Here is a 27,437-nt window from a genome sequence, read left to right as displayed (position 1 = left end):
TGTCAATGTTCATGTAGAACTTGATCTCCCAATTCAACAATGATATTGTAATCTTTTGCAAGGTCCTTTTAAAGTGTTAACCCTTACATATAATCATATGCATGCGACATCAAGCATGTGCATAGGACCTTGTGCAAAATAATGCATGCTGGATTGTTAGCATTTGCTCTCTGTTCTCTACACCCCATAAATGGTAAAAGAAGACCTGGAAAGGAAAGAACATACTACATACATGTAGGGCTGACTTGTCTTATGTGCAAAAACTGTTGGGGGACTTTGACAACTTTTTACTGCCAGATGCCATTACCACTTCAGTTCCAATAATTGGAACTCACGGCTCCTCAAACAAGTCCTCAAACGTACGTGGCAGCTTTGAGACATATGTATTTTGGGTTTTTTAGCCGGTTTATGGCTTCATCAATTGTTTTGTTGAAACAGATTTTGCACACAAATTTTGAGCACTGAGAGCTAGTTTTGTAAAAATTTATCAACTTTGTCTGGTCCTTAAAATCTTGTGGTGAAATGATCGATGATCATTCCAGTCAACTCATGTATGTTATGCCAAAAAGTTTATGCACACAGTATTGCCATATTTGTGGTGTGATCAAGCTAAATCAGTGTGAAGTCGGTCATACAATTTTCAGTTTCTTATAGGATTATAATAAAGGATTTATAAAGGTTTTGAGTCTTTGAAGCTCCAAATTGAAATTACAATGTGTTTTGTGATCGGTCAGTAACTTCCCAGTAAGTACCAGAAGTTTTAAAGTCAAGTGCTTTTCCGCCCAATTGGGTGTTTTGCGTTCTAAATTGAGTAAATCCGCCCAAATATCCGGTATTAGGCGCTTTTTGGAAGCTTAAAAATTGGGCTACTTGAGAATCATTTACCGCGGCCTGGCGAGTCAATGCGCCGCGCCTTGACGCTGAAAAGTTTTGGCAACACTGTCCATGCATGCCCAAGTTGGCAAGCCCCAATTGAGATAGTTCCTCAGCTACATCCTTGTATCCTTGGAGCCCAAAAATGATCCCACATAATTGTGATACATATTCTCAAAACTCAAAACCTTTATAAATCGGCTAAATTGAAAGGAAAATACATCAAATTACTGCCGCAGCCTGAGATTGTCAAAAGTAGCCCAATTTTAGACAAGTAGCGGCATGCTTTTTTGAGTAGCGGCAAGTGATCGCCAAGTAGCCCAATTGTGCGCCTAAGGCGCGGCGTTGGCATCACTGGTTCTAGGCCAGGAAATATGGAGATTGGTTCATTGAGTATGTGACCCGTTCTGACAAAACCAGGAACAAGTCGCATTTTGACATTTCATAATTTGCATAAAAATGTAAGCATGGGACAATAAGCTTTAAAATGATACCAAAATTATATGTATAGCATCAATACTTTTCAATGGATAATTTTGTAAATGATACCTTGATATTTTCGTGAAATTGCTATTCTGAGTAATTGGGCTAATAATTTCCTGCTTTACACAGGATTGAATAGGGATTATCATATTTCATCTGTCAAAATAAGTTCTTTTTAAAGGTCCGTAACCCGATCGACAGCATCATCCCCGATTTTTTTCATTGTTGATGAGGTTTTGGTATCACATAATAGATACTATTTTTCTCATTACTATCCTGAAATTTGACGCTCCAAGTCGATGTATTTCGAGAAATCATGAAACACAGCGGTTTTACAGGTTACCAGTTTGTAAATACTAAAATTACTCCGAATTCTGGGGCAGGGAATTATGAAGCGATCATCAGTCTCCTCAACAGCTACTTTGGTTTCGCGTCATACACATTCTGTGAAAAAGCGAACCACACTAACTGCTGAGGAGACTGTCGCCGTGTTTAATTATAAAACTTCCACGCTTCACGTAGTGGGCTGTTTAGCTCAATTGATTAGCGCTTTGTACTTACCGAGAGGTACCGGTTCAAAACCCGGTACCGGAAGGTCTTTTTCTCTCCATTTTCAACCCAAATTTTTTTATATTCATTTGAAATGTACATATTGCAAGGGGAAATATATTTTGTTTCCTTTTTTTCTGAAACGGTACGAAAAAAAACAACAAATATTTTCCGTTCAATACGGGCCTGGCATTGTACGTCATACGAACGCGAATTGTTGTTGTTGCTTGCCTGCCCAGAATGCAATTCACGTATACCAAGGTATTGGATTGCAAATTTGGCTATTTATTCACATTTACGCTGAAAATGCTCTCGTTTTTTCACAAAGCAGCATAAAGGGGGCGATATTTGATATTATTATGTAATTTTAAAGACAATCCATATCCAAAACCAATAGGGTTACCCCCTTTAATACATGTAAGTACTTTCAAGTATCTGAAAGTCCACTTAGTCCCAAGGTCAAATACCATGAAATTAGGAATTCCAAAATTAGATTTTTTTTATGGGAATGTCATCTTTAAAAGGCCTTTAACTCAAAAACATGCCTGGCGACTTGTTCCGGGTTTTGTTGGAGCTGGTCACATGTTGACTTTTAAAAACCAAGCGAAGGAACAATCCTGGCATGTTATATCATTTTAAAATGTATAATCCAGAGATTATGATTGTGGCCATAACTCAAAAATATAGAAGAACTTTCTCTTATTTTGTGGGAACAGATCTCATTTATGTGTACACACAATGTATGTATGTCAAATTTCTGCTAAAAAAACAAATCTAGCTACAAGAACTTGATGGAGCAAATTTCTACCGATTCTGATACTAAGATAATGCCCAAATCAGACAAATTTAGAAGCTCCTGATGTTATAAATTAGGCAACAAAAAAAAGGTTTGCCTCAAAGCTCACGAGTGGTTTGAAAACAAATGGGAAATGTGATTTTTTTTTTTTTTTTATTCCGACTTGGTATTTTGAGAAAAAAATATGATTTTCGTCAAATTTTTCCGGAAAAAACATTTTTTTGGAAATAAAAAAAATTCTGCATTTCTTTTTTTTTTCAAATCGCGCAATTTTAATGCGCGCGAGCTTTGAGACAAACCCTTTTTTGTTGGCCTTATGTTATCAGTGTTTTTATTTGTTTGTTTGTTTGTTTGTGTATTATAGGTGCTCTAGCAGGAGATGATCAAGTCAGAATAACACCATCGTTAAGAAGTAGAAAAGGTAAGTTTCATTCAGGATGTGAGCTTCATTTTATTAATTGAATTTTTAGGTTTTCTGAATTAGAGCATCTAAATTATTGCTGAATTTTATTTTCACTTTAATTGAAAATAGATTGATATGAAATTAACAAAGTCTGTCTAATTCACATCTTGATTGTATTGATTGATTTGAGGGGCAAATCAGATGGAAGAAAATCAATAGTCATAAAAGCTGTTGTAAAAACAACCGATGGTTATAATACAGCACATATTAATTATGTATTTGTGATAATCGTCCCATTATCTATGCATGTAAATAAGTATTACATGGTCCTGATGTGGGAAGTGAACAGCTGGGTTATAAAGTTAGATGGAGCAATTTTTTAATTGGGAAATTATCAATGCATAATTTATAGCATTTTATATGCCTAGATTAAATAATAATTTGTAAATGATGGGTTTTGTAAAGAGTAAAAATAGTTCATCTGCTAGTACTATCTAAAAGGAAATGAAATATTGCTTAAAATGCTAAGAAATAGCAAAAGGGTCATGAAAATACCCAAACTGAACAGCACTACTATTGTGTCCACAATTTTTCAAAAAGGATGATGCTCGTCTTCCATTCAGAACCATCTGTTCATTTAATCTTTGTGTATACATACTGGTCACCCAATATTGCAGAGATGCCACTTTTCAAATTTCCTGATTTCAGTTTAGAAATTCAGGAAATTTTGCTCTACCTTCCTGTGCAAAATAGACCCTCCCTCGGGTCCATGGAGAACGACTGGTAATGTAGATTATACAACATTAAATAAACCCGATACATGGACCCTTCCAATGTGTAGGCAAGTTGCCTTCCAGCTCCCAGCATTTTGTGGGAGTTCAATTTTACCGATCCTGGGTCAGACGAGTTTTTCTATATATCACGTCCGTGGTCTCACTGTCTTGCCGTTTGTGCGGGCGTTTGTGTAAGCGGCTACTTAGCCTGACCAATCAATGTAGATCTCGGCAAGCAAGGCGATATTTGAAATAGGTTTTCATTGATAGTCTAGTGAAAATGACAATAGAACTGGGTCATGCATGTTATGTGCCTACCATATTTGAATTGACAATGAGGCGGGGCTATCATAATTGACGCCACAGTCATGTTACATAGCTTGATAATTGTTTGGAAGTCAGTTTACTATCAAAGCGGAACAGTCTGGGTTTAGGAGAGCTATTATAAAAAAATAAACAAGTTGGTCTGTAGATTAATTGAGTTTTCGTCGACACACAGTGCTCTAGGAGCACTATATCTTTGTTGTCATTTATAATTAGGGCTTAGTGGTGTGTTGTTTTAATCTTTGGAGTGAAGGAGAAGGTGGTTTTAGCTCTAATTATTTACCCACAGATGGAACCCAGACTGTGGGACAGTCTAGTGCAAAAGGATAGGAAAAAGTACATTTTCAGGATTTTTCCATGTTTTTCAGGAAATTTTGACAACACCAAGTGGCATTTCTGAATATTGATGAATGTTTGTTTTGACTTTGTTAATCAGAAACAAAATTACAATCTTGGGTTATTCCTTCATGTAATTTTACACAAACTTAGGGTTAGGGTTAAGGTTAGGGTTAGTTTAGGGTTAGGATTAGGGTTAGGATTAGGCTTAGGTTTAGGGTTAGGATTAGGGTTAGAGTTAGGATTAGATTACACAAAATAATTACATGAAGGATCGACCCAATCTTGATAACAGTGATGATGATAATGATGAAGATGACAATGATGATGAAGATGATGCTGATGAATTGAGAATGATAATTTGATAATGATGATGATGGCAACGGCAGCAGACAATTGTGATGATGGTAGTAATAAAGAGGGAGGAGGGAGAGAGAGAATGGGTGAATTTTTGTATGTTTGCTGCTGCTAAAGCTGATGATGACCATGCTGAGGATGAGATGAGGGTGCTGTTGTTCTGCTGATGATTGATGATTTTGATGATTTTTGTATTATTTTCAGGTGAAATATGGGGTAGATATCCTGTTGACTTTGATCATTGGGAAGTGGAGCTAATATTTAAAGTGACTGGTAGAGGCAGAATAGGTGCTGATGGATTGGTAAGTAATAAACATTTTTCTACCAGAGAGAAGAGAGAAAGAGGTGGGCAAAAAGAGAGGATAGAGAGAAAGAGACTGATAGAATACATTTGTGTATGTGGGTGGGGGTGTTCGGGTATGAGTGCACGGAGAGAGAGAAAAGAGAGAAGAAAGAGTGAGTGGATTTGTAGAGAGAGAGATAGGAGAGAAGGGGTGTGTGTGTGTGGGGGGGGGGGTATGGATGTGAGTATAGAGAGAAAGATGATGTTTGTAAATACCAGAAATATATCTGCATCCAGCAACTGTGGACGTCAGCGGTTCCTGGACTGTATTTTTAGATCTAAAGCGGCATACAAATATGTTATACACGTAGCTTCTGACTGCAGTTGACGGTATATTTTGGATAGTAAAAACTTAACATGTCTAGAGTAGGGCAAAAGATGTTCCAATGTCGGATAGTAAACATTCTATGTGTTTTTCATGTCCTTGTATGACAGTGCTTATACATGTACATGGGGGTGTTAATGTGCCTGTTTGATTGCTGTGTGACAGGGGAGACATATGAATAGCATGGAGATGATGATTTCAAAATGATGTACATAGCAATGCATTCATACAATCATATAATTTTGATCTTCAAAAATCAGAAGTTTCAATTTTGTTTCCAACTTGAGTTTGTATTTTCTCTTTCCTTTCTAAAGGCATTCTGGTATACAAATCCCAAAGGCACAGAAGGCCCTGTATTCGGTAACAAAGATTACTGGAACGGCCTCGGTATCTTCTTTGACTCATTTGACAATGATAATCAGCGTAATAATCCGTATATCATGGTGATGACCAACGACGGGACCAAGAAGTATGAGCATTACAATGATGGGCTGACTCAACAATTGGGTGGCTGCTTACGAGACTTCAGAAACAAACCATATCCAGTGCGAGCTAAGATTGAATACTTTCAGAATACACTTACAGTAAGTTGGCTTTCTTTCTTTTGAATGTATGGTTGCATGTTTCATTCTAAATTAATAATAAATGGTGTATATATGGTATACATATTAACAGTGACACATGCAGTATTGTAGCTTCTGCAAAAGGTTGTTATAAACAGCAATTAAAACAAATAACGGCATTTTCCGAACAATTAGCAATCTACATTACTTGAAATAACCTGGGATCATATGGGGATATAAACTTACAAAGTGATGAGGATGCAGCAGCAGTACAAAACTGGTAAGTGATTTGACACCAAGAAATGAGTTCATTGGATTAATAGCTCTTTTAGATACCAAAGATGTGATGAATATTTTTATTCTCATGCTTGCTCCATTCATAAAGATCAATCACTGTTATTTACATTTTAATGAGAAAAACAAATACTACTTGTATTGAATAACAGTTATAACACACATATTGGAATATGTTGATGACTAAAGCAAGGGACTGCAATAGTTAGTTGCTATCTAAACACAGTCTTAATGCAGGACAAAATTCAGAACCGTCATATTTGTAACATGAATTGTGTTGGATGCTTTTACATACAGTGCAATTTGTTTCTTACTTTTTTCCATTCAGATTGATAAGAATTGCATAAGAAAGGTGTTATTTATTTATATATTTATTATTTGTTTGTTTATTTATTTATTTATTATTTATTTATTTATTTATTTATTTATTTATTTATTTATTTATTTATTTATTTATTTATTTATTTATTTATTTATTTATTTATTTATATTAATTAATTTGTTTGTTTGTTTATTCATTCATTCATTTTGTCATTTATTTATTTTGTCATATTTATCATTTAAAAAGAATCAGGTCATGCCTTGAATTTTTTAAGGATTTTTCCCAGCATAATTTTTTTTAAAGTATGTTAGTGAAAATTCATAATTAAGTTATTTGAAAAACTCTCATATATGTGTAAATAAAAATGTATTACATTTTACGCAAAGGAATAAGATTCACACCCTCAGCCTGTGAAACAATTGAAACAGATACCTCTCAAGTCTCAGTTACAGAGCAGTATCACTATAACTGCTGACGTGTATAGTCAATTCTAAAGGGATTTGCAGTGAATAATGAAGCACTGTTTGTGAAATCTCATACATTTACACTTCATTTACACTTTCATACTTTGCCTGCTGGTCATAGGCTTCACCGTAAAAAGTTCCAAGTTTCAAGACATTTTCTCAGAATAGCAAGAGCTGTTTCAAGAACCACTGCACCAATACTATTACTGGGCTTGTTTGTACTCATTTTAATGCATTTTTCATGCTGATGCCATATATGGTCATGAAAATGTACATTTTTGAATTTGAACTTGTCATCTGCAGTGTACAAAAGATGGTTAATACTCCTATATGCCATATTGCTTATTTTTGCTAACATTAAAGTTTGTGTATTTCATAAGCATGATAAGAGTTTCAGTGTATGTAAATAAATTACAGCAGCATGGTTTTAATTTTTAATAATTGTAAATTGGCAATAATATTCTTGAATATATTCATTTTCACTGAAAATCAGCTCACCGGAAGAAGAGTAGCCTGCCACTCAATGATATAAACATTTTTTCCCCCAAAATACCTAAAAATTTAATTTATAAAAATATACAAAATTTAAATTTTTTATAATTTTCCATAAAATTTGTATTATACCCGAATTAAAAAATAAAAAATAAAAAAATTATTTGATATCAGAAGGACATTCCTTGTATTTAAAATGCAAAATGGTGTGTCTGATGTGTTCTCGGGTCCCACCAAAAATACTTCGCAAACATTGCTATCCGATTCCTTAAAAGCGAATTAATTTTTAATTATATTAAATGTTTACAAATAATAAATTTATTGGAACACAAAAACTCTTGCAAAATGACCGAAATCATTTCTTGCACTACATGTATAACATGTTGAAGCAATTTCTTTAAAAATGAAATGAAGCGAATAATATTCAGTTGGTTACTTCATGCGTTGCCTCTTCATTGTGAAATCACAGTCATGAATATGGATTGAATGCTCATTGGGAGGATACTGAGATGTCTTACTGAACAAGAAACACCTGTTTTATGACTTACAACGTACTGTGATGAAATATTCTGATTTCTCAGATTTGCGCTAAGAAACATTCAATTTCTAGTTTATTCAATTAAGAAAAGAAAAAAAAGAATTAAAAATTTAAATTGTGTAAATTCTTTTTAAAGAATCAGAATTTTGAATTTCTTGTCTCTATATCTTTGCTGACCAGAAAATTCATCAAAATCATAATTTTCTCAAAAATTCCAAAGCTTATAAGCGATGTATGTATTCACTAATTATTTGAACATATATAAATTATAAGGAATTCAATATCTGGTTGTGAAATTATATGCAAATAATTTGAGCCATCAACTATTGTCTACTCTCAATGTCTGTTTTGCTTGGTGACAATTTAATTACACCAACAACTTAATTGTATTACTCTGTCTAACATCTGGTAGTGAGAAATAAATGAAGCTACTGAATGGTACTGTATGTTATAACTCTATGGGGGAGATTAAAGATTGGTTTGCTTATGAATATTGATATTATCATTCATTTTGATGGTTGTCAAGCAGGACATGTTTAATTATGATCATATCATGTATTTTTGTTTGCTATATCCTTGATTTGAATGTTAATGAGCTGTGTAATTAATGGATTGCTTTGCGTTAAGATATAGAGCAGGGCTTTAAGACAGTTAGGCTAAGAAAATGTGTTTTTGGTTGCCCTCAAAAAATTGGAAATCTTGGGTCGTTTTTTTGTTTGTTTTTTTTTCAATCGCCTTTTTAGAAGAAACCTTAAATTTGGACAGAATCAAGGACTTTTATAGTTTGTTATTTACTCATTTTATTTATTAAATGCATATCTGATTGAAAACAAGAAGTATTCCCATTTAAATCCAGTCCAAAAATACACAATTTTTTACCATAAAATGATCAAGCATTTGTCAATACTAGCCTTTTCAAAATGGAGGAAAATTGAGGAAGAGTCCATGAAAGAAAAAAAAGATCAACCTACCGACCCTCCAAATTTTTGTCTCAGAAGGGCAACCAACAATTTTATTTTTTTGGCCTTATACTAGAGTATGTTTGGTGCAGTGCTACAAAATGTATAAATTGTATTTCATTATCAACTGTGTAGTAAATATATGGCTTGTTTCAATGCATAAAGACCTAATTATCTTTTCATACAAATGTCACAATTTTCCAAGATAGTGAAGGACTGTTATAAAAATAGATTTGCATTCTCATGTTGTGTTTTGCAAGTTGATTTTCCATATTGTCAATACTTGCACTTGGAACTTAATTTGAAAAAAAGATTTCAGTTCTTCAATTTAAAGGTGCTTATCCCATTTTTCATCATATCAGAAAAAAGCTCATATTTTTCTCATTATTCCAGTGAAATTAAACAATTGTGTGAACAAAAAAAATGGGGTGATTTGTGGGTACCACACTGGAAGTGTATGTACTATCCTATAGGGCATTGTTATACACTAATTTTGTTTCTCATATCAAAACCGCTGGAGCAATACAACTCAAATTTGGGAAACATGTAAATGAATTAATATAAAACACAGATATAGTTTTTTTTATATGTCAGTTTTCAGGAAATGGGATCTTGTTCAGGAAATGTCTGGATTAGACCTGTTATCGACTGTTGTATGTGTCGTATTATCGTCGATATGGCCCTAAATCCGACACTTCAAAAGAAATTGCCCTTTTTCAACACTTTTACGACACACATCAAAAAGGAGAAAAAAAATCCATGCTATTTTGTCTAAATAAGCTTACCGTACGATCATGTTTTCTTCGCAAAGTCAAAAATTACCCCCCGGAGTTGACCCGAACCCGGAAGTAGAACAAACCAGGAAGTATGTTTACACTAGAAGTCGGCGATCCTAATTCATATCGGCGTGATTTTAAGCTTATCTGTCGACTTTTTCAGCATTTTTTAAATCTCATTACGAGTTTCGACATGTGTCGATTGTCGTATTTTTCCCCGGCGCAGTGTTGAATTAGAAATCATGTGTCAATAACAGGTATAGTCTGGATATGGTAAAGATGAGTAAACTTGTCTTGTTTTCAGGCCATTTTCAGGATGCCTATTGTTTTGTCACTGGAAACAGACAATAAACAAGTATTGACTGAAACATTTGCAGTAACTAGTTTTTGTGTCATATTTGTCAAATTTTAACAGGTGTTTTTCCACAATGGCTGGACCAATAGTGAGTTTGATTATGAATTATGCATGAGGCAAGAGAATGTGGTGCTGCCTAAAAATGGATATTTTGGAGTGACAGCAGCTACTGGAGGTCTTGCAGGTAGGTTTAACCCTTATATTTTTAGTTCAGGGCTACCCAAATTAAATATAGACCTAAGCTGACCTGAAGTCAGTATGTTTCAAGAAAGATTTTGATTACATTTGTTGCTACATGTATATCAAATATTGACTCCCATATATAGATGTGACATGGTTACTACTATAGATAATAAAACTTTGCAAAATACAAAATCATTTTTTTCCATGAATCTTTAATTTTTTTGCACAAGAATCATGGTTGGCATACTGAAATGTTCATTATCCAGATCTGTTGAAGTCTTGTATTTGATTATTCCAAAATAAGCATAATTGTTTGATGTTGTTGGTGGTGCTTTTTTGGAATGCGAGACGGCTCACCCCGAAACCTATTCGCCCCAAAAAAGTTCACCCAATACACATTACATACCACGACCAGTTCGCCCCAATACACGTACATACCACGACCAGTTCGCCCCAATTGACTCACCGTGTATAACGCTGCCGTGCGTGCATAGTACTTGTAGTGTTAAAAATGATGTAAATTACTTATAAATCGCCAGTGTAATAATTTATATAATATAGGCCTATGGCAAAACAAAACATTATATAAAAGAAAAGAAAAACAACAAAAACTCTTACTCTTACGAGTTTTGTGTATTTTATTTTACCGACTCAAACTCAGTTAAAATAAGTTTGAGATGTTCAAAACTTTCAAAACTTGCAGTCCTATAAACATCTTAAATAAGAGAAGATCTTCTTTGACATAATGAAACTATTAAAAGGACTGAAAAAATATATATTTGGCAATTTTATGTACAACTAGCAAAACAAACGCCAGCAGCAGCTTTGAGATGTTTTGTGGGTTCCGTGCTGTGCACCGGGCTGTGCACTGACTTTTGCCCGCTTTTTGCACCGCATGTAAGCGGCGGATATTTGCTGCCACTTCCGCGAAAACGCCGGGTGTGATATGTGTTCAATCCTGGTTCAATCAATGGTACCGTGACCAAAGCATGCAAAAAGTGCCAGAACACACCGACGGCGTACCTTGCTTGACAAGTCCCGGGCCCGCGACCGTGTGCCTTACACACTGATGTAGGCCTACGATCGATTGCTTGACAAGTAGGCCTAGTATGCTCTCAATTTGATTAAGACCCGGAGGTAGTGCCACAAAGAAGAAAAATGCAATGATTTTGTTTGCAAAACTGGTTAAAGCCCAGTATTAATACGATTTCTGTCAAATTTTAATTTGGTTATTCTTTGCCAAATATTATTATAGTAACAACTGTCAGGAAAGTTTTCTGGTCATTCTAAACTGTGATGTTCTAAAATAATCAAAGATATAACAATTTTTATTTTTTATTCTCAGATAATTATATATTCATCCTCATATAGCTTGATATGGCGTTACAACTCTTTACAATAACTTATTATTATATATATCTTTAATTGAAATGCTATTATTTTAATTATATAATCGTAATTTTATAATGTTTCAGATATATTGTACATTGTAATTGACAGTTATCATGATTCATTTTGTTCTTAATTTCTGCAACTTGCCTGTCAATCACAGACTAATTATGATTGATTTAAACACCACGGGACATCTTACATTGTACGATGTGTCCTAATCCTCTCAATATGCCAACAATTTTAAGGCGGGATGTTTTAACTCGATGATGTTAATACAAATGTCGGCCTTATTTTATTGATTTATATCATACACTAATACATAAGCTGGCATAATTATTCCCGAATATCATGATTATATCGTTATGAACACGACAGAGTGCGAATCAAAAATTGTTGTTCTGAGTAAACGCCACAAGCGGCGTTGAAAATCTTAATACCATGCTCGACCAATGGGCTCAATCGATCCAATTTTATATCACAATTTTGCCCCCGAAATACCAATGACCGCAAATAATTAATTCCTCTAATTTAATTTTCTAGATTTTCTGAAAGTAAGACGAACTCAGTTTCACCCCATTCAAACTTGCTCAAAATGTTAATCAATGTAATTTGTCAGTCGAGTATAATACCTGTCTTAATTGTTCATCGAGTGGTTACGGTATTTATTTTACTGAATTCATACTAAAATATGCAACGAAGGTACCATTGCGCCAATTCACCAATTCAAACATCTATTTATTTTTGGTTTTCAGAATGTCCTAAATTGGATAAAATCAAGTTGATTACCGTTATGAGTGGGAATTTTGTAATAGCTCTAGAGGCGAGAGATTGCATTAGGGCTTTAGCGGTTTACCGATCTTTCTAGCCCTCAAGGGGCCTATATAAAATAAACTCACTTGGAGTGTTTAGTCGTCAGATGGAGTCACCGGCCTCGGCCTGCCGACCCTCTTGACCTTGCTGTTTTTAGTGTTAATTTACAATTTTTAGTCTGCTGACGCAGACATTTTTACTAAAAGACAGTGAAGTGTTCAATTGGTTGAGTAGAAGATTGTTTTGGAAATTTGGAAAGAATTTGAATGTTTAGAAAGATTTCGAAACAAAATAGGCTTTAAAGCCTGAATTATTTAGATGGTTTATTGAAATAAAGACAATTTTATATGCATGTCTGAAGTAATACTACCAAGTTTCGAGAGATATGAGTAGTATTAGATCTCTTCAACATGACCATATAAAGCTATACTACTATTCTAATTCAGAAGATAAAAGTAGTATATTTTGGGAAACACGTATAGTTTCCCTAGACACGTTGAAGAAAGTGTTTTGATATATATAAATATATGTATCATAAAAATGTTTCGTTTTTATAAGTTTCACAAGGTGAAACATATTTCGGATATTTTCTTTTATATTTTTACCCCTTTATGGTTTTGATTTTGGACTGGATTCAGGTTCTGACCAAGGGCCCATTATTCTTTTAATTTTATATGAGTTTGTGTCAATAAAATGCCCCTTTAAGTGTTTTGCTTTTGTAAATATAACATATATAAATTAAATGTTTTACTTTTTAAGTTCTAGAGGTATGAGAATACATTAGGACTTGATTATAAATGAAATTGAAAACCTTGTGGTTTACTTTATAAGCTCTAGAGGCATGAGAATGCATTGGGGCTTTAATGGTTTACCGTTCTTTCTAGCACTGCGGGGCCTATATAAAATTAACTCACTTGGAGTGTTTAGTCGTCGTATGGGAGTCACCGCCCTCGGGCCTTCGGCCCTGCGGTCTTGATGTTTTCTAGTTGTCAATATACACTTTTAAGTCTGCTTACGCAGACGGTTTTTCAATGTATTTATTTTGAAAAAAGAAAGAAATAACAAATGGTTGAGTGATTAATTAATTTGGAAATTTGTAAGATTTTTTATAGTTTTGGAAGTTTTCGTAACAAAATACTTTTTGAAGCCTGAAATACATGATGGTTATTTTAAGAAAGACAATTTTATATGCATGCCTGAAGTTATACTGCTAAGTTTCGAGAGATATAAGTGGTATTAGGTCACTTCAACATGTCCATATAAAGCTATAATATTCTTCTAATTCAGAAGAAATTAATGGCGGATTTTGGGAAACACGTATACTTTCCTTAGACACGTTTAAGAAAGTAGTGTTTTTGTAGCATATAAATTATGCATTTTGATTCGTTTTATTAAGCTTCACAGAGTGAAACAAATTTTTGGATATTTTCTTTTAATATATAATTTTACCCCTTTATGGTTTGATTTTAAACTGGATTCAGGTTCCGACCATGGACCCGTTCTTTTTCTTATTTTTGCCGAGCCGAAAGGGGGGGAAGCATTTGTTGGCAAGCTGAGAGGGGGGCAAGCAATTTTTGGCACGAATTCATGGGGCGCCTTTTTAATAGAACGCTCTAAAAGGCTTAGGAAAACAGTACGGAAACGCTTAAAAATGCAAATTTTCCTGCTCGATGGGCTCGCAACATACATCTAGACCATTTAAGGTTTCCAATTTGGGATCCCAAAAATTTGACATGTTCAAGGGGGGGTAAAGAATTTTTGGCGAGCGAGAGGGGGGCAAGCGATTTTTGGCGGGCCGAGAGTGGGGGGCAAGATATTTTGGTGAGCCGTTTGGAAATTTTACCCGGGGCTCATAATTATTGCACAGCCCTACACACGTTACACAAAATTGTGCCATTAATTGGATTTTTACCCATGGTAGCTCCAATATCTTAAAAACATAATTAATTTGGCAGAGTTCAATGTAAGCTTTGACATTTTTAAACATTAAATAGGCTATCGCCCTTTTTTTTTTTACATTTTTAAAGTAAAAACAAAATTGAAGAAGAAAAAGTTTGTTCTCAGAGAATAAATAAATTGAATATCTCTTGTGTGAAATATTGTATTATATTAACGCGGCTGTGTACTCTAGACATTGTTTCTTTCGCGAAATTGAGTTTTTTGATATGTTTGTACTTTGTTATGTTTTTATAAACTAGCGGGATACCCGCGCTTCGCGCGGGTCCCCGCTAGATGGGAGCGTTCACCATAACAGGAATAATTACTGAACAGGTAGAATCATTGAAAAGGTACATTTTATTTTTCTAAACCTGTCTCTTCTTACACAAATAGTATTAGTTACGAACGTGAATGGATTGTAAAAACATGACAAATTCATAAAATACATAAATGTGACGTGTCATGTCAAAAGGAGACACTTTTGGGCAGGATCGTAAATGGAGAAATAGCCAAAAATCTGCTGGTGGGTGATTTTTTCACAATTTGGGTTTGTTGCTAATTTGTGATGTTATTAATGTTAAAAATATTGTCTGATAGTTTCAGACCGGAATGTAACTGGCATCTTGTATTTTTTGAGACATTTTTCAAGTTAATTCCCACTCTCAACATTGTCAATAATATTTTTAAAGGCCGATATCTCAATTTCCAATTTTATAATACCATAACTTCCGAACTCAATATCTTTCCTTAGGAATGTCCAAATTCATTTGGGAAAACGGCGTTAATGGAGCAAAATATCTCTATATTTAAGATATGTAAAAACCTCAAAATTCATAACCTGCCCAAAAGTGTCTCCTTTTGACATGACACGTCACAAATACATATTGGCATAAAATTCATAGAACACCGGCAAATTTGTTTACAAAGACATAGGCCTACAGTAAATAAACAAATTAAACAACACAATGTAAAGTGATTCAATAATATAATAATAATTAAGATATGATTTTACTAGTACTAATAATATTAAAATGATAGTTATTTTTTATTGTTATCATAAGAAAATAATAATAATACTATAGGCCTAATTTTTACTATAATACCGTATTAATTATTACTAGGCGGTTACCCGTATTTGGCGGTTCTCGGCTGTCGCGATTACCTGGCTGATGGTGACTGTACCCACCAAGTTTTATGCCCATAGGACAGTTTTTACTAATTTGACCTCAGATGACCCCTTGTGACCTCGAAATGACCTTCCAAAATTTGGCTCTAAATGTTGACCGTACCCACCACGTTTCATGCCCATACGACAGTTTTTACTAATTTGACCTCAGGTGACCCCGGATGACCCCAAAATGACCGTCCAAAAATTTGACTCTAAAAGTTGACTGTACCCACCAAGTTTCAAGCCCATACGACAGTTTTTACTAATTTGACCTCAGATGACCCCTGGATGCCCTCTGGTGATCTTGGCCCGCTTACCGAAACAAATTTGTACTGAGGTCCAGATGCACCCACCCACCAAGTTTGAGGAACGTGCGACCCCTAGTCTCCGAGAAAATAGGCAGAAAACAGTTGTTACTAATTTGACCTCAGATGACCCCTGGGTGACCTTGACCCACTAACCAATACAAACTTGTTCAATCTTAGGTCAAGATGCACCTACCCACGAAGTTGCATGCCCATATAACAGTTTTTACTAATTTGACCCCTAGATGACCTCTGGTGACCTTGACCCACTAACCAATACAAAATTGTTCTGTCCCGGGTCAAGACGCACCCACCCGTCAAGTTTGAGGAACGTCGACCCCAGTCTCCGAGAAAAACAGTTTTTACTAATTTGACCCCTGGATGACCTCGGGTGACCTTGACCCACTAACCAATACAAACTTGTTCTGTCTGGAGTCAAGCTGCACCCACCCACCAAGTTTGAGGAATGTGCGACCCCTAGTCTCCGAGAAAATAGGCGGACAGACACACAGACAGATAGATAGACAGACAGATAGACGATGCGTATTATTATATAGATTATATGAATAGGTCGTATTGATTATTCCATAATACATGAATATAAATGCAAACAATTGGAAGTTGTATTGATTGGCCATATGACCGCATGCACTGCATTCACGGCACTTTACAGTTTACACAGTGAGTCAATTGGGGCGAACTTGTCGTGGTATGTACGTGTATTGGGGCGAACTGGTCGCGGTATGTACGTGTATTGGGGCGAACTGGTAGTGGTATGTACTGGTGTGGGGCGAAACGTCCTGACACCCTTTTTTGTTATTGATTGAAGGACAAATATTGTGGTTCATTTTCATAAGTTTGCTTACCATTCTCATATTTTGCTTCTTTTTTTTGCAGATGATCACGATGCCTTAAAATTATTAACTCACAGTTTGCGCCCTCAGCAAGCCGATCAGGTGAGTGTAAGCCACTATGAATGAATTCAAAGAATAATCAAACAATTTTAATAATAAGTAATAAAAAGATTCAGAGCATTACCTGCACATTTGGAGAGGTTAAGAACATAACCCAATCCACGTATAACAGGAATATACACACACTCTTACATGTGTATATAAACCCTAAAGTTGAAATTTTCAACCTTGGAAATTTATAAACCCACATTCTAACTGTGGAGATCAACTGTGGAGTTTTACACAAAGAAAGCGACTTACTTTAGAGGTCTTCATATCACAAAATGAGAGGTGTTATACCCATCTATGGCTCAAAAGACACTGTTTTTAAAGCTAACTCAGCCATGGAGCTCCTCCCAGGCTCAGGGGGGAGTATGTATGTGTGTAAACATGCAAAACTATACCGTTTGAATGCAGGTACAAATGCACACACATGCCTCAGACACACACCCCCACACCCACAATACAAATCTTAAAAACAGTTAGGTAATGATGAATCCAATGGATGAGGACACAAAAAACATTGAGGATCAATAATTAATTAGAGAATAAACGATAGGAATTTTTATTTTGCCTATCCTCAACCGTGTGATAGACGACAGGCAGGTCCAATATTTTGAGTAGTGGATGTCGGCTGACTACTCAAAATATCACACGGTAGAGGATAGGCAAAATAAAAATTCCTATCGTTTATTCTCATTCTTAGTCAGTTAAATATTATTTTAATAACTGTAAACTATTTTTTAAATCAAAAATTAAGTTACCATCATAAAAACTCCCCTTTTCTAAAATGAACGAAACTTGTTTACAACTTCACATCTTTTGTTGCGCAGTACTGCTAGCTGGCGTGCAGTATTCCGCACTGCTGCGCTTCACGCGCATACAACGCGATACATATCTGATACATACGCCGCACCTCTATGAGCGTGTTACTCGTTTTCAACACTCATGATGACGTGGGGTCGTCTACAGCCTGGTAGACGACACCCAAAATCATGTGATTGTCCAATCAGATTATGTGTCTACTAATAGACCTCTCCCACTGACTAAGAATAAATGATACAAGAGGATACCAACTGAGAAGAGAGCAAGGTACACCAACTTCATGTGGGGAAACAAACTAAATACACAATGGTATGCAGAGGGGACAACAAACAACAAATGTAGGCACAGAAGTAGGTAAAGTTTAATAGGCAAAACTCTTACATACCCTGTGGTTCTTTGAACCTCCAGGTAAATGTTTAATCCAACTAAAACACTCTATGTACAATGTACATGCTTTGGACTAAGAACATTTACGAGATAAGATTTATTTAACAATAACAATCAATTCTTATTCTTTCAGGTAAAAGATGGCTTTATATCAGAAGAAGAAAGGTTGAAATTTACACAAGAATATGATGAGTATTATAAAAAGCTGCAACAACAGAAAGAAGAGTAAGTAATCAGGCCATGTTTGTAACTTAATACTTCCCAACCCTTCCCCGTGGTGCATTTAGAATTGGGTAAATAAACCATGTAAGTACCCTGTCCTACAGGCTTGGCATTAACCCATCAAATGTTTCGTATAGACAGCCATAAATGTACAGTGTACATGTAATAGCAGTAAGTATCAAAAGAGGAGGGTGTTTACCCTTGGCTGTCCCATTTCATACTGGTTGTTTGCACATGGAGAACCCTATGATCTGGGATAGGAGGTTGCATAGCACTGGTTCAGGACTGGATATGTGGCCTCTGTGACTGCTTTCCATGCGCATGCTTCGAGGGCATCGCAATCAGAAGAACTGAGCCAGTTCTATAATTTGCATTGACCCTTGAAAAAAAATCCAGCTTGGTAGGGTGTATGCTGGGATTTGAGAGTTCCTCTTTTCAGCTGATTTCCTCCTTTTTTTTGCCAAATTTTACTTGATTTCTTTTTTGGCATTTTTACCCCAAATTTACACTGTTTTCAGCTTTCTTAGTAGATTTTTCTCATTTTTATTAGTCTGTGGCCTCTCACACCCCTGTGTATGTGAATAATAGTAATACATAGACAAACTCATATTAAGATCATTACTTGTTGATGTGACATTTAAATTTCATTGTTTTTTCCCCTTTCCTTCGTGTGCCACAGATTCAGAGAAAAACACCCAGACAAAGTAAAAGACCAATTTGAGGAAGAAAAATTTGTAAGTTTAATATATGTTTCTTGTACACAATTCTGGGGCGGTGTTCACTCTGTGATCATTATTTCACACTTTTTTGAGCTGCGAAGATGAGATTTGGCAATTTTGGGTGAAACCACACCACCTTTGTAAAACGTACATAATTCATTAATAACAATAAATCAAGCAAGATTTCAATGTATATTATTTGTAAACTGAACTTCTGCAAACCATCAAGGTGTTATTTTTCAGTTGATTTAGACAATGAAAAACAATGTTTTTGGTTGTCTTGACCAACAATACTTATTAGTCAACACTTGATCTCCAACACAGGGAGTTTGAATTTCATATAGGGTTACCAGAATAGGTGACTCCATTTGATATCTACACTCCCTATGTCAGGTTTTTGCAGAAGTTAATCAAATTTGTTGATATAAGTAAATGCAGGCAAAACATATACATCTTTCCTATCTTCAACCTTTCTGAACAGTTTTTGGATGCCGAATCACATCACTTTTTTTTGTATTCTCAAAATTTCACCAAATTGACCACTTTTTGTTACAGTTTGAAGACACACAAACGAGGGAATTACGGCTGATCTTTGATGCACAGAGTTCTATTATACAGAATGTCAAGTAAGTAGTGTAATGTGCTATTCTATTTAAAATTCACACAACCCCTGTGGAAGATTTTGGAAATATCTTCCACAGGGGGAACATAAATTACATTGGGCAGCTTCATTTGAATTTCATACAACCTTTGAGAAAGATTCAACCTCAATCTTCCACTGAGGGAGGGTGAGTTTTAGAGATGCTAATGTGTTCATTCCATTTGAAATTCTTACTCCCCTGTGGAAGATATTTCCAAAATCTTCACAGGGGTAGTGTGGATTTTAAATAGAACAGCCCAATGTGAGGAGAAAATGAAAAGTGATTAATAACAATTTCCAATATGTTTGTTGAACTAAAATATTATAACTCTTATCAAATTCTGTATGTGTTGCATTATGTACATAACCCATCAACTTTTTTTGGAGTAAGTGGGATGAGGCTCTGGATCATGAAGTGTTTATTAAAAGCCTACTTGAACCTCCTTGTTGGAAGTCAATAGAAATGTTTAACATTGTCCTCAAATGGGCTATACCAGAAATTAATGGCACCCCCTAAAGAAGACATGTAAGTTTTACCATAAATTTTTGGGAATTCCCAGACCAAATTTTTATCAAAAAAATGGGAATTCCCTTTTTGACAATAAAATGATTACAAAATTGGGAATTCCCAGTGTCCCTAAAGACAGGCAAATTTTTGCCAACATTTTTGGGAATTCCCAAGCCTAAAATAAAAAGGTGTCTTTTTCTCGGGAATTCCCATTTTCTTTTAGGGAATTCCCAGAGCAAAAAATGGTGAAAAATTTTGGGAATCCCATGTCTTCTTTGGGGGGGGGGTGCTTTTAATTTCTGGAATAGCCCAATCTAATAAGAAGTTGATGTTTTCTAAAAAATCTGATTTGTTGTTTATTTTTCAGAGCATTAAGTAGAAAGCTAGATGAGATTGTAGGGAGACAGGAGAGGACGTTGTCCGCCATATCGGCTGTACAGTCTGGCCAAGGCAACTACCAACAACAACCACCCCCAGGCAGTGGGCAGCAGCAACAAATACCAGCAGCTACAAGTCCAATTCAACGTCATGAAGTAGATACTATACTTAATACACAACAAGAATTACAGCGTTCAATTAGAGATGTTAGGTAGGTATGATGTTATTAAGGCAACAAAAAAAACTTTTTCTATGGGCTGCCTGATTTTATGATATACACTATAAATTATGTATTGATTTTGTTGATTAACCATCAAGAAGTAACATTCATTATCTTTTTTGTCATCTAAACATAATAGTGAGGGGGAATCAAAACAAATTCTTGGTTAGGAAAAGCTGATATAATCTGTTCCTTTTATGTGTTAACCATCACGTATACGCGTGCGCGCAAGGTCAAGAGTGTGCATTGGACCTTGTGGAAAATAGTATGCGCTGGACGGTTAACAGTATGCTTAGTTTGTAAAAGGAATTCTGCAAAAAGTTATAATTAGAACATTAACATACATGCTGGCTGCAAGTCGGCAAGCGACCCCAACACTAATCCTAACCTTTATGGTAAACTTAATTTCAAAATCCCTTAAAACTAATCCTGACACTTATCCTTATACATAGTCCTAACCTTGGAAAAAAAAAGCATATTCTAAAGTAAGGGTAGGCAGATTTGTAGGTTTTGAAAAAAACTCATTTCAATTCTATAACATAAATTTCTGTTTCTTTTTCTATATTTTTATTGCAGAAATTTAGTAGGTGATGTTCATACAAAAACTGGTGTAATATATAATAAACAAAGCCAAGGAGGTGGCCAACAAGGGTTTGGCGGCGGCGGGGGTGGCGACGTTTTATCACACGAAATGAGAGATACACTCAAAACTCTGCGTAGTGATATGTCTAACTTAATTAATAGACCAGAGGTAAGAAAATTATTACTTTAGATAGGCTGCTTGTTCTCTAAGCTAAGAAATACCCAAGATATTGGCTGTTCCATACACCCCTTATGGAAGACATTACCTCAATCTCCCACACATATAGTGAGTGTATGAATTTCAAATGGAAATGCCCTTTGGATATCAATGGGTCATATTGTGTTCCTTGCATAGATGTGACAATTTCATTTTTTTAATAATTTTTTTTTAAGAGTGAGACTTCCTGATGGGTCACACACTCGGCAGTCCACGCTTTATAATGCGTGCCGGTTCGAAATTCTGAAAATTGGTGAAAGCGTGGGGGTTTAAACTTTTTGGGTAAAAAGCGTGGACTGATATAAAGCGTGGGATTAAAATAAAAAGCGTGGCGCTTCTTCCAACTTACAGTATATTTTTATTGAATGATAAAATAATCATAGTTCCAAGAAAAATCACCAAAACTTACACACTATGTCGCAAGATAAAATTCCATTTGATGCAGGCTCGCGCTTGTTTACGTGAATCCAGTGCAATGTACACAATATCCTCCCGGAAGCCCTGCCAAAACACCTCGTCATATGCAAATGTCCGATTTTCCATGACGTGTTATTTTTCTTTACATTGATCGTGTATGAGGGACGTCATTATCATGCATAATTGATTGAGCGAAGCAGCATGGAAGAAGTAGGATATAGTCGCTGAACATAGCGTACGTCAAGTTTCATGACAAGAACAACATTTGAACGCCATAAAAGTACAGTTATTCATTAAAATGCTTATTTTACAGTACAGTAGTAGTTTTTCACATATAATTTGCATTGTTCACGTAATGTATCAACTTAATGGAGAGAAAAACATCGGACTCGCACGTGTGAAATAGGTGCAGAATTCGGCGTACTTGATACTTTGAACCAAATTGCATGTGACTTTGTCAGTTTACAAATAGCGGAAAAAGCAAAAAGTGGTGGGGGTCAAGAATTTTCAGTATAAAGGGTGCCTCAGTAAAAAGCGTGGGGGTCAGAAATTTTCAGTATAAAGGGTGCCTCAATAAAAAGGGTGGGGTAAAATAAAAAGGGTGGGAGTCAAACCCCACTGCCGAGTATGGTCAAAGAAGTGACTTTTTTGGTATCTTTGGTAATAAATTATAAATTAGTTTGCGCATCTTTGCTTGATTAAAAGGTAATTGCTACTTCACCTTAATTCAGCACAGACTAGCTCCTATTTGAATAAATTGTGAACATATGCATGTATAAAACATGAGTTTGTGAAATGAAGTAACATCCATCGCTGATAAATTACAATCTGCAAACTAGATTAATTTAGGTACCGAGCCTGAAATGTAATGATAATTTTCCCTTGCCAATCCGTAGGTACACTATTTTACCTTCCATAAGGGCTACATAAACAAGGAAGTGGGAAATGGTGGGTTGGATTCCCATCAAACATTGATATGGTATTGTCTGTAATTAACGTCCCCGGAGGTTGCGCATATTTCCAAAAGGGGGGGGACGTTCATTAGAAGTGAATTTTCAGTGAAAAAAACTTTAAAATCGGGTTCAATTTACCGATGGTGCTCCAGTAGAATGGAGGGATTTACGACTACACTAATACCGTATTGGTCCGAGTATAGTCCCACCCGTTTTTTATGTGAAATTTTTTCACAATTGGGGGGTGGGATTATACTCGAATTTCAAAAAAAAAAAAAAAAAAAAAATTCAAGATATTTTGTATTTTTAATATGAAAATTGATACTTTGTATTCATGTCATACTCTATTAATGATTTCAAAATGCATTGAATTTGAATGCATTTTGAAATCATTAATAGAGTATGACATGAAAACAAAGTATCAATTTTCATATTAAAAATACAAAATATCTTGAAATTTATTTTTTTTAAAATTTTTTTTAGGTCAACCATGAATGATCCTAGCATCTAGGTCTAGGTCCAGGGACACTCCAAAACCGGAAAAAAATAAACTTTTTTTTTTTTTTTTTTACAATTTCTGAAATTTTTCAAAAATGGGGGTGGGATTATACTCGAGCGTGGGACTATACTCGGACGAATACGGTACTACTACTGATGGCGGCGCCCACAGAATAGCATGGAAAATTGCATTTTTGTGGTAAATACAACAAAACTACACCCGTTAAGTGCATCATCAGGCAAGAATCTGATGAAATTAATGAAGTCCTACCATAATTAGGCAATGAAATGGATGGAAGTTTGAGTCATAATAGGTTTTGTCCATGCAATGTAGCAATCATCACTGACATGACTGATGCAAGTTTTAAGCTTACTCGCACGATATAGCATGGAAAAGTTTGCATGTTTGTTAATTTTTCATTGAAAAATTGGAGGGGGCGTTTATTACAGACAATACGGTATGCAGGTATGATACATATGGTGATGTCGACTCTTAGAGCTTAACAGTTTTTTGTCTGTTTGTTTGTTGCAGTCTAAATCAGCACCTTGCCCACCAATGCCAGATTATCCAGCTTGTCTATCTACAACTTACTTTTTATTATTTGTCATTCTTCAAGTAGGATTATTCTTTGTATATGTAGGATATAGGTAAGTATTCCATGGAACATATTTGTGACATGATCAAGGGGAATGAGTCGGATGTTGCTTATATTGTTTTTGAGATATTGGCAAAAACAGTGTTCAAATTCTTTTGTTTCATATTGTTTTCAGCCATTGATAAATTAACCAGATTTAGTCTGATTTTGATGGGTTTGCATTTGTAAACTGCTAGAAAATGATGCAAAAAACTTCTAATTGAAAATTGCCAACAAGTGACTCATTCCCCTTGATCATGTCACATTTGAGAAATTAGTTTAAATTCAAATGTTCAGACAGTCAATACTGTGATATAAGATGATAAACAGTTTAAGAAAAAAGGAAATATACTGCAAGTGAATGCATTACAGATAAGGTTGTCATTATTGATAGTCATTAATGAAAGATGCAATGCAGCCATTCTTAAACAGTCTTATCCAAGCTGCTAGTCTCAGCAGAAAATACATAGAAATTTTAAAACTGAGCAATGTATAGCCTTAACATTGAATGTAGTAAAATTGTTGAATTGGTTAAAAGCAAGCCACGTATTTATATAGAGCAATACATAAGATCATTGCACTTAACTATAGCCAAAAACACACCTAATAAACCATTGAGCACCGTTCAGGGAGAACCCTAGTCGGCCGACATTGTTATAATAACCGTTGCAACCAGGCTTTGGAGAGATTTCAATTATGTTTGAAACCCACTGATTGGTTAATAGTGAAACCAGAAGTGAAAGTGAAGTTTCCAACAGTGGAATTTTACAATTAGCACATAAATGATGAATATTAAGAAATATTTTTCCATCTGTTTTTGTTTCTCTTTTACAGAAGTAAACAAGATGCTGCAGCCAAGAAATTCTATTGATGTAAGATGAAGAAAACTATTTTGAAATTTTATATGCTAGGCTAGGGAATTGATAACTAGGGTTGTTATATAAGACAGAAAATATTATGGTCTGAATTGTCTAGCAATTGTAAACATTGACAATTTGAAATCAGTCTAACACAAGACAGTACTTGATTTGTAGCTGTGTAACTGGAAAGCACAGTTTGACTGCTCAATGAGAGAAGTGGGTAAGTGCAATAGCTGCCCTGTGAACACTTGGCTATTTACACATAGTGTATTCTACTCATCTACACATGGCAGCTACATATGACAGCTATTGCACTTCCCCGCTTCTGGCACTGAGCAGATATCCTCAAGTCATTAGCCCACAATAGACTGTAGACATACTTTCAATAGTGAAGGTAATGTTGTCCTCAACAATGCTTTGCTTATCTTGCCTGTTGGTCCAGGTTTGACCAGTAGCTTTGGTTCACAACCTGCCAACCGGCTATTCCAGTTGAAATCCATACACCACCTGTGGAAGACATGACCTTAATCTCACACACAGGGGGTGAAGATTTTAATTGAAGTCACCTATTCATATAACCCATTTGAGATTCACACTCCCTGTGTGGAAGATTAAAGTCATGTTTTCCATAGGGGGTGTATAAATATCAATGGGAATCGCCCATTTCAACTTGCCCAGATGTTTAATATGATATTTTTTGTTGAGTGTTGAGTTATTCAAGCTCTCCTAATCAGTGCATATAAATGAGATTTTTTTGAAGATTATGTGAGTAGATTAATAGCTAAATATAGGACTGGGTAACAGACATGTTACAACTACCCGGAGTCAGTTACAACTGGAATCTGGGAGAGAGTCCTGAAATCTTGGAGAGAGTCCTACAGAGAGATGACTTACAAATTACCTCATGCATGAGACCAAGTCCAAGACACAGGTATAGGGAGTCATCTGTCTGGTGACCAGGCAGCCCTGGGGTCAGTAACCTGAAGAATGCTTTAGGTATAAAGAAAATTGTAATTTACAGTAATAATATATAATATTTAACAAGTTAACAAAAAATCATGTAAGTGACAGTGAAAACAAAATACTGTATAATCTTGTTTTAGATTATTTCAAATTGTCAATACAAAGCAGAATTAGATAGGGTAGGGTATAATGAAATTGATAGGTGTATATATTATCTCACTGATGAGGAAATGACAGTAAATATTACATTGTGCTGGCAATTTGTGACAAGGTTTTCGTTGTTTGTGATCAATTAAAGGGAGCTATTTTCCATTCTTGTTATGAAACTCTATTCTGATAGCCGGAGACCAGGGGTCCATTTCACTCAATTTTTAACCCTTTGTAACTCAAGTAACCATTCGTAAGTTAAGAATACACTTTTGCTAGATGTAACTTTGCGAAGGGTCCCTGTTGTAAATCCCTATTATTTACAAAAGGTACTGTTTGTAAGTAAGTTTACTGAAATGGAACTTGTGATATGTGACCCATCACATCGAAACAGACCACTTCGCCGGCTAGCTTCATTGGCAGATAACAATGAAAGAAGATGAAAAAATATAAAGAAAATAAAAAGAATTCTGAGCTTGTTTTGCCTCATAAAACATTTTTACTGTATCTGATTTCAACAAGCAAGGTGTCATTTTCAAGCTAAAAAGCAGCAGTTTATCTCAGTGTTTAAATCTCCATTTTCATTTCTGCCGCAAGGTGGTCTGTTTCGATGTGATGGATCACATATGTCGTAAGTTAGTATTGATTTTGAGGCTTTTGAAGCTTGATAAATTTTAGTGAAGTAGACCCCAGATCACTTGTGATCAAATCATCTGGTATGTCCCACAAACGTTTCCGATATGTGGGTCAGAGGTCAGGACCATAGGCCAATAAGTTACATGGGCATGGTGAAGGTACCGCTTAATAGTAAAAATATTTTAAGAGGTTAAATGAGGGCTTCCTGACTGAACAGACATGCTCAGAAGAAAATGCTTCCTTGCAAACGATTGATTCTTCTTGGTCACATTACTTTGTATGTGTGCTATTTGTTATTCAAAGTAGAAGGTGATTTGCACATTTTTCTGAAATTTAGGGCAGACATTTGTATTTAGATTAATTGCAAAATGTGCAAAAAGTGTTTGAATCACTAAGATGGGAGGAAAAGCCTGTGTCAAAATTGTCAGCTTTACAGAATTTACACCAACAAAAAAATATATTTGTTTTTATGGACTCAATTTCATGATGTATTGGTGGATAATTGTGATATGTTTACTCAGTAACTTTCTTCAAATATTTACAGGAAGTTCAGTGT

At 35.2% G+C, this 27,437-nt stretch overlaps 1 protein-coding gene across 1 annotated transcript in view; it reads left to right on the top strand.

Annotated features, from left to right (window-relative positions):
* Positions 1 to 26,163, top strand: part of LOC140155191 (protein ERGIC-53-like) — a 29,807-nt gene extending 3,644 nt beyond the window's left edge. The window contains exons 2-13 of the mRNA XM_072177972.1: positions 3,066 to 3,122; positions 5,099 to 5,196; positions 5,877 to 6,146; positions 10,386 to 10,509; positions 17,019 to 17,077; positions 18,420 to 18,511; positions 19,188 to 19,242; positions 19,783 to 19,853; positions 20,743 to 20,964; positions 21,550 to 21,724; positions 24,173 to 24,288; positions 25,110 to 26,163. Of these exons, the coding sequence (XP_072034073.1) occupies positions 3,066 to 3,122; positions 5,099 to 5,196; positions 5,877 to 6,146; positions 10,386 to 10,509; positions 17,019 to 17,077; positions 18,420 to 18,511; positions 19,188 to 19,242; positions 19,783 to 19,853; positions 20,743 to 20,964; positions 21,550 to 21,724; positions 24,173 to 24,288; positions 25,110 to 25,146 (1,376 nt within the window). The 3' untranslated portion in view covers positions 25,147 to 26,163. The remainder of the gene's footprint in view (positions 1 to 3,065; positions 3,123 to 5,098; positions 5,197 to 5,876; positions 6,147 to 10,385; positions 10,510 to 17,018; positions 17,078 to 18,419; positions 18,512 to 19,187; positions 19,243 to 19,782; positions 19,854 to 20,742; positions 20,965 to 21,549; positions 21,725 to 24,172; positions 24,289 to 25,109) is intronic.
* Positions 26,164 to 27,437: the final 1,274 nt, after the last annotated feature.

This window comes from Amphiura filiformis, chromosome 1 (genome assembly GCF_039555335.1).
Source record: "Amphiura filiformis chromosome 1, Afil_fr2py, whole genome shotgun sequence".
Taxonomy (NCBI): Eukaryota; Metazoa; Echinodermata; class Ophiuroidea; order Amphilepidida; family Amphiuridae; genus Amphiura; species Amphiura filiformis.
Note: the sequence above shows the minus strand (reverse complement) of the source record. Positions and strands in the feature narration are given on the sequence as shown.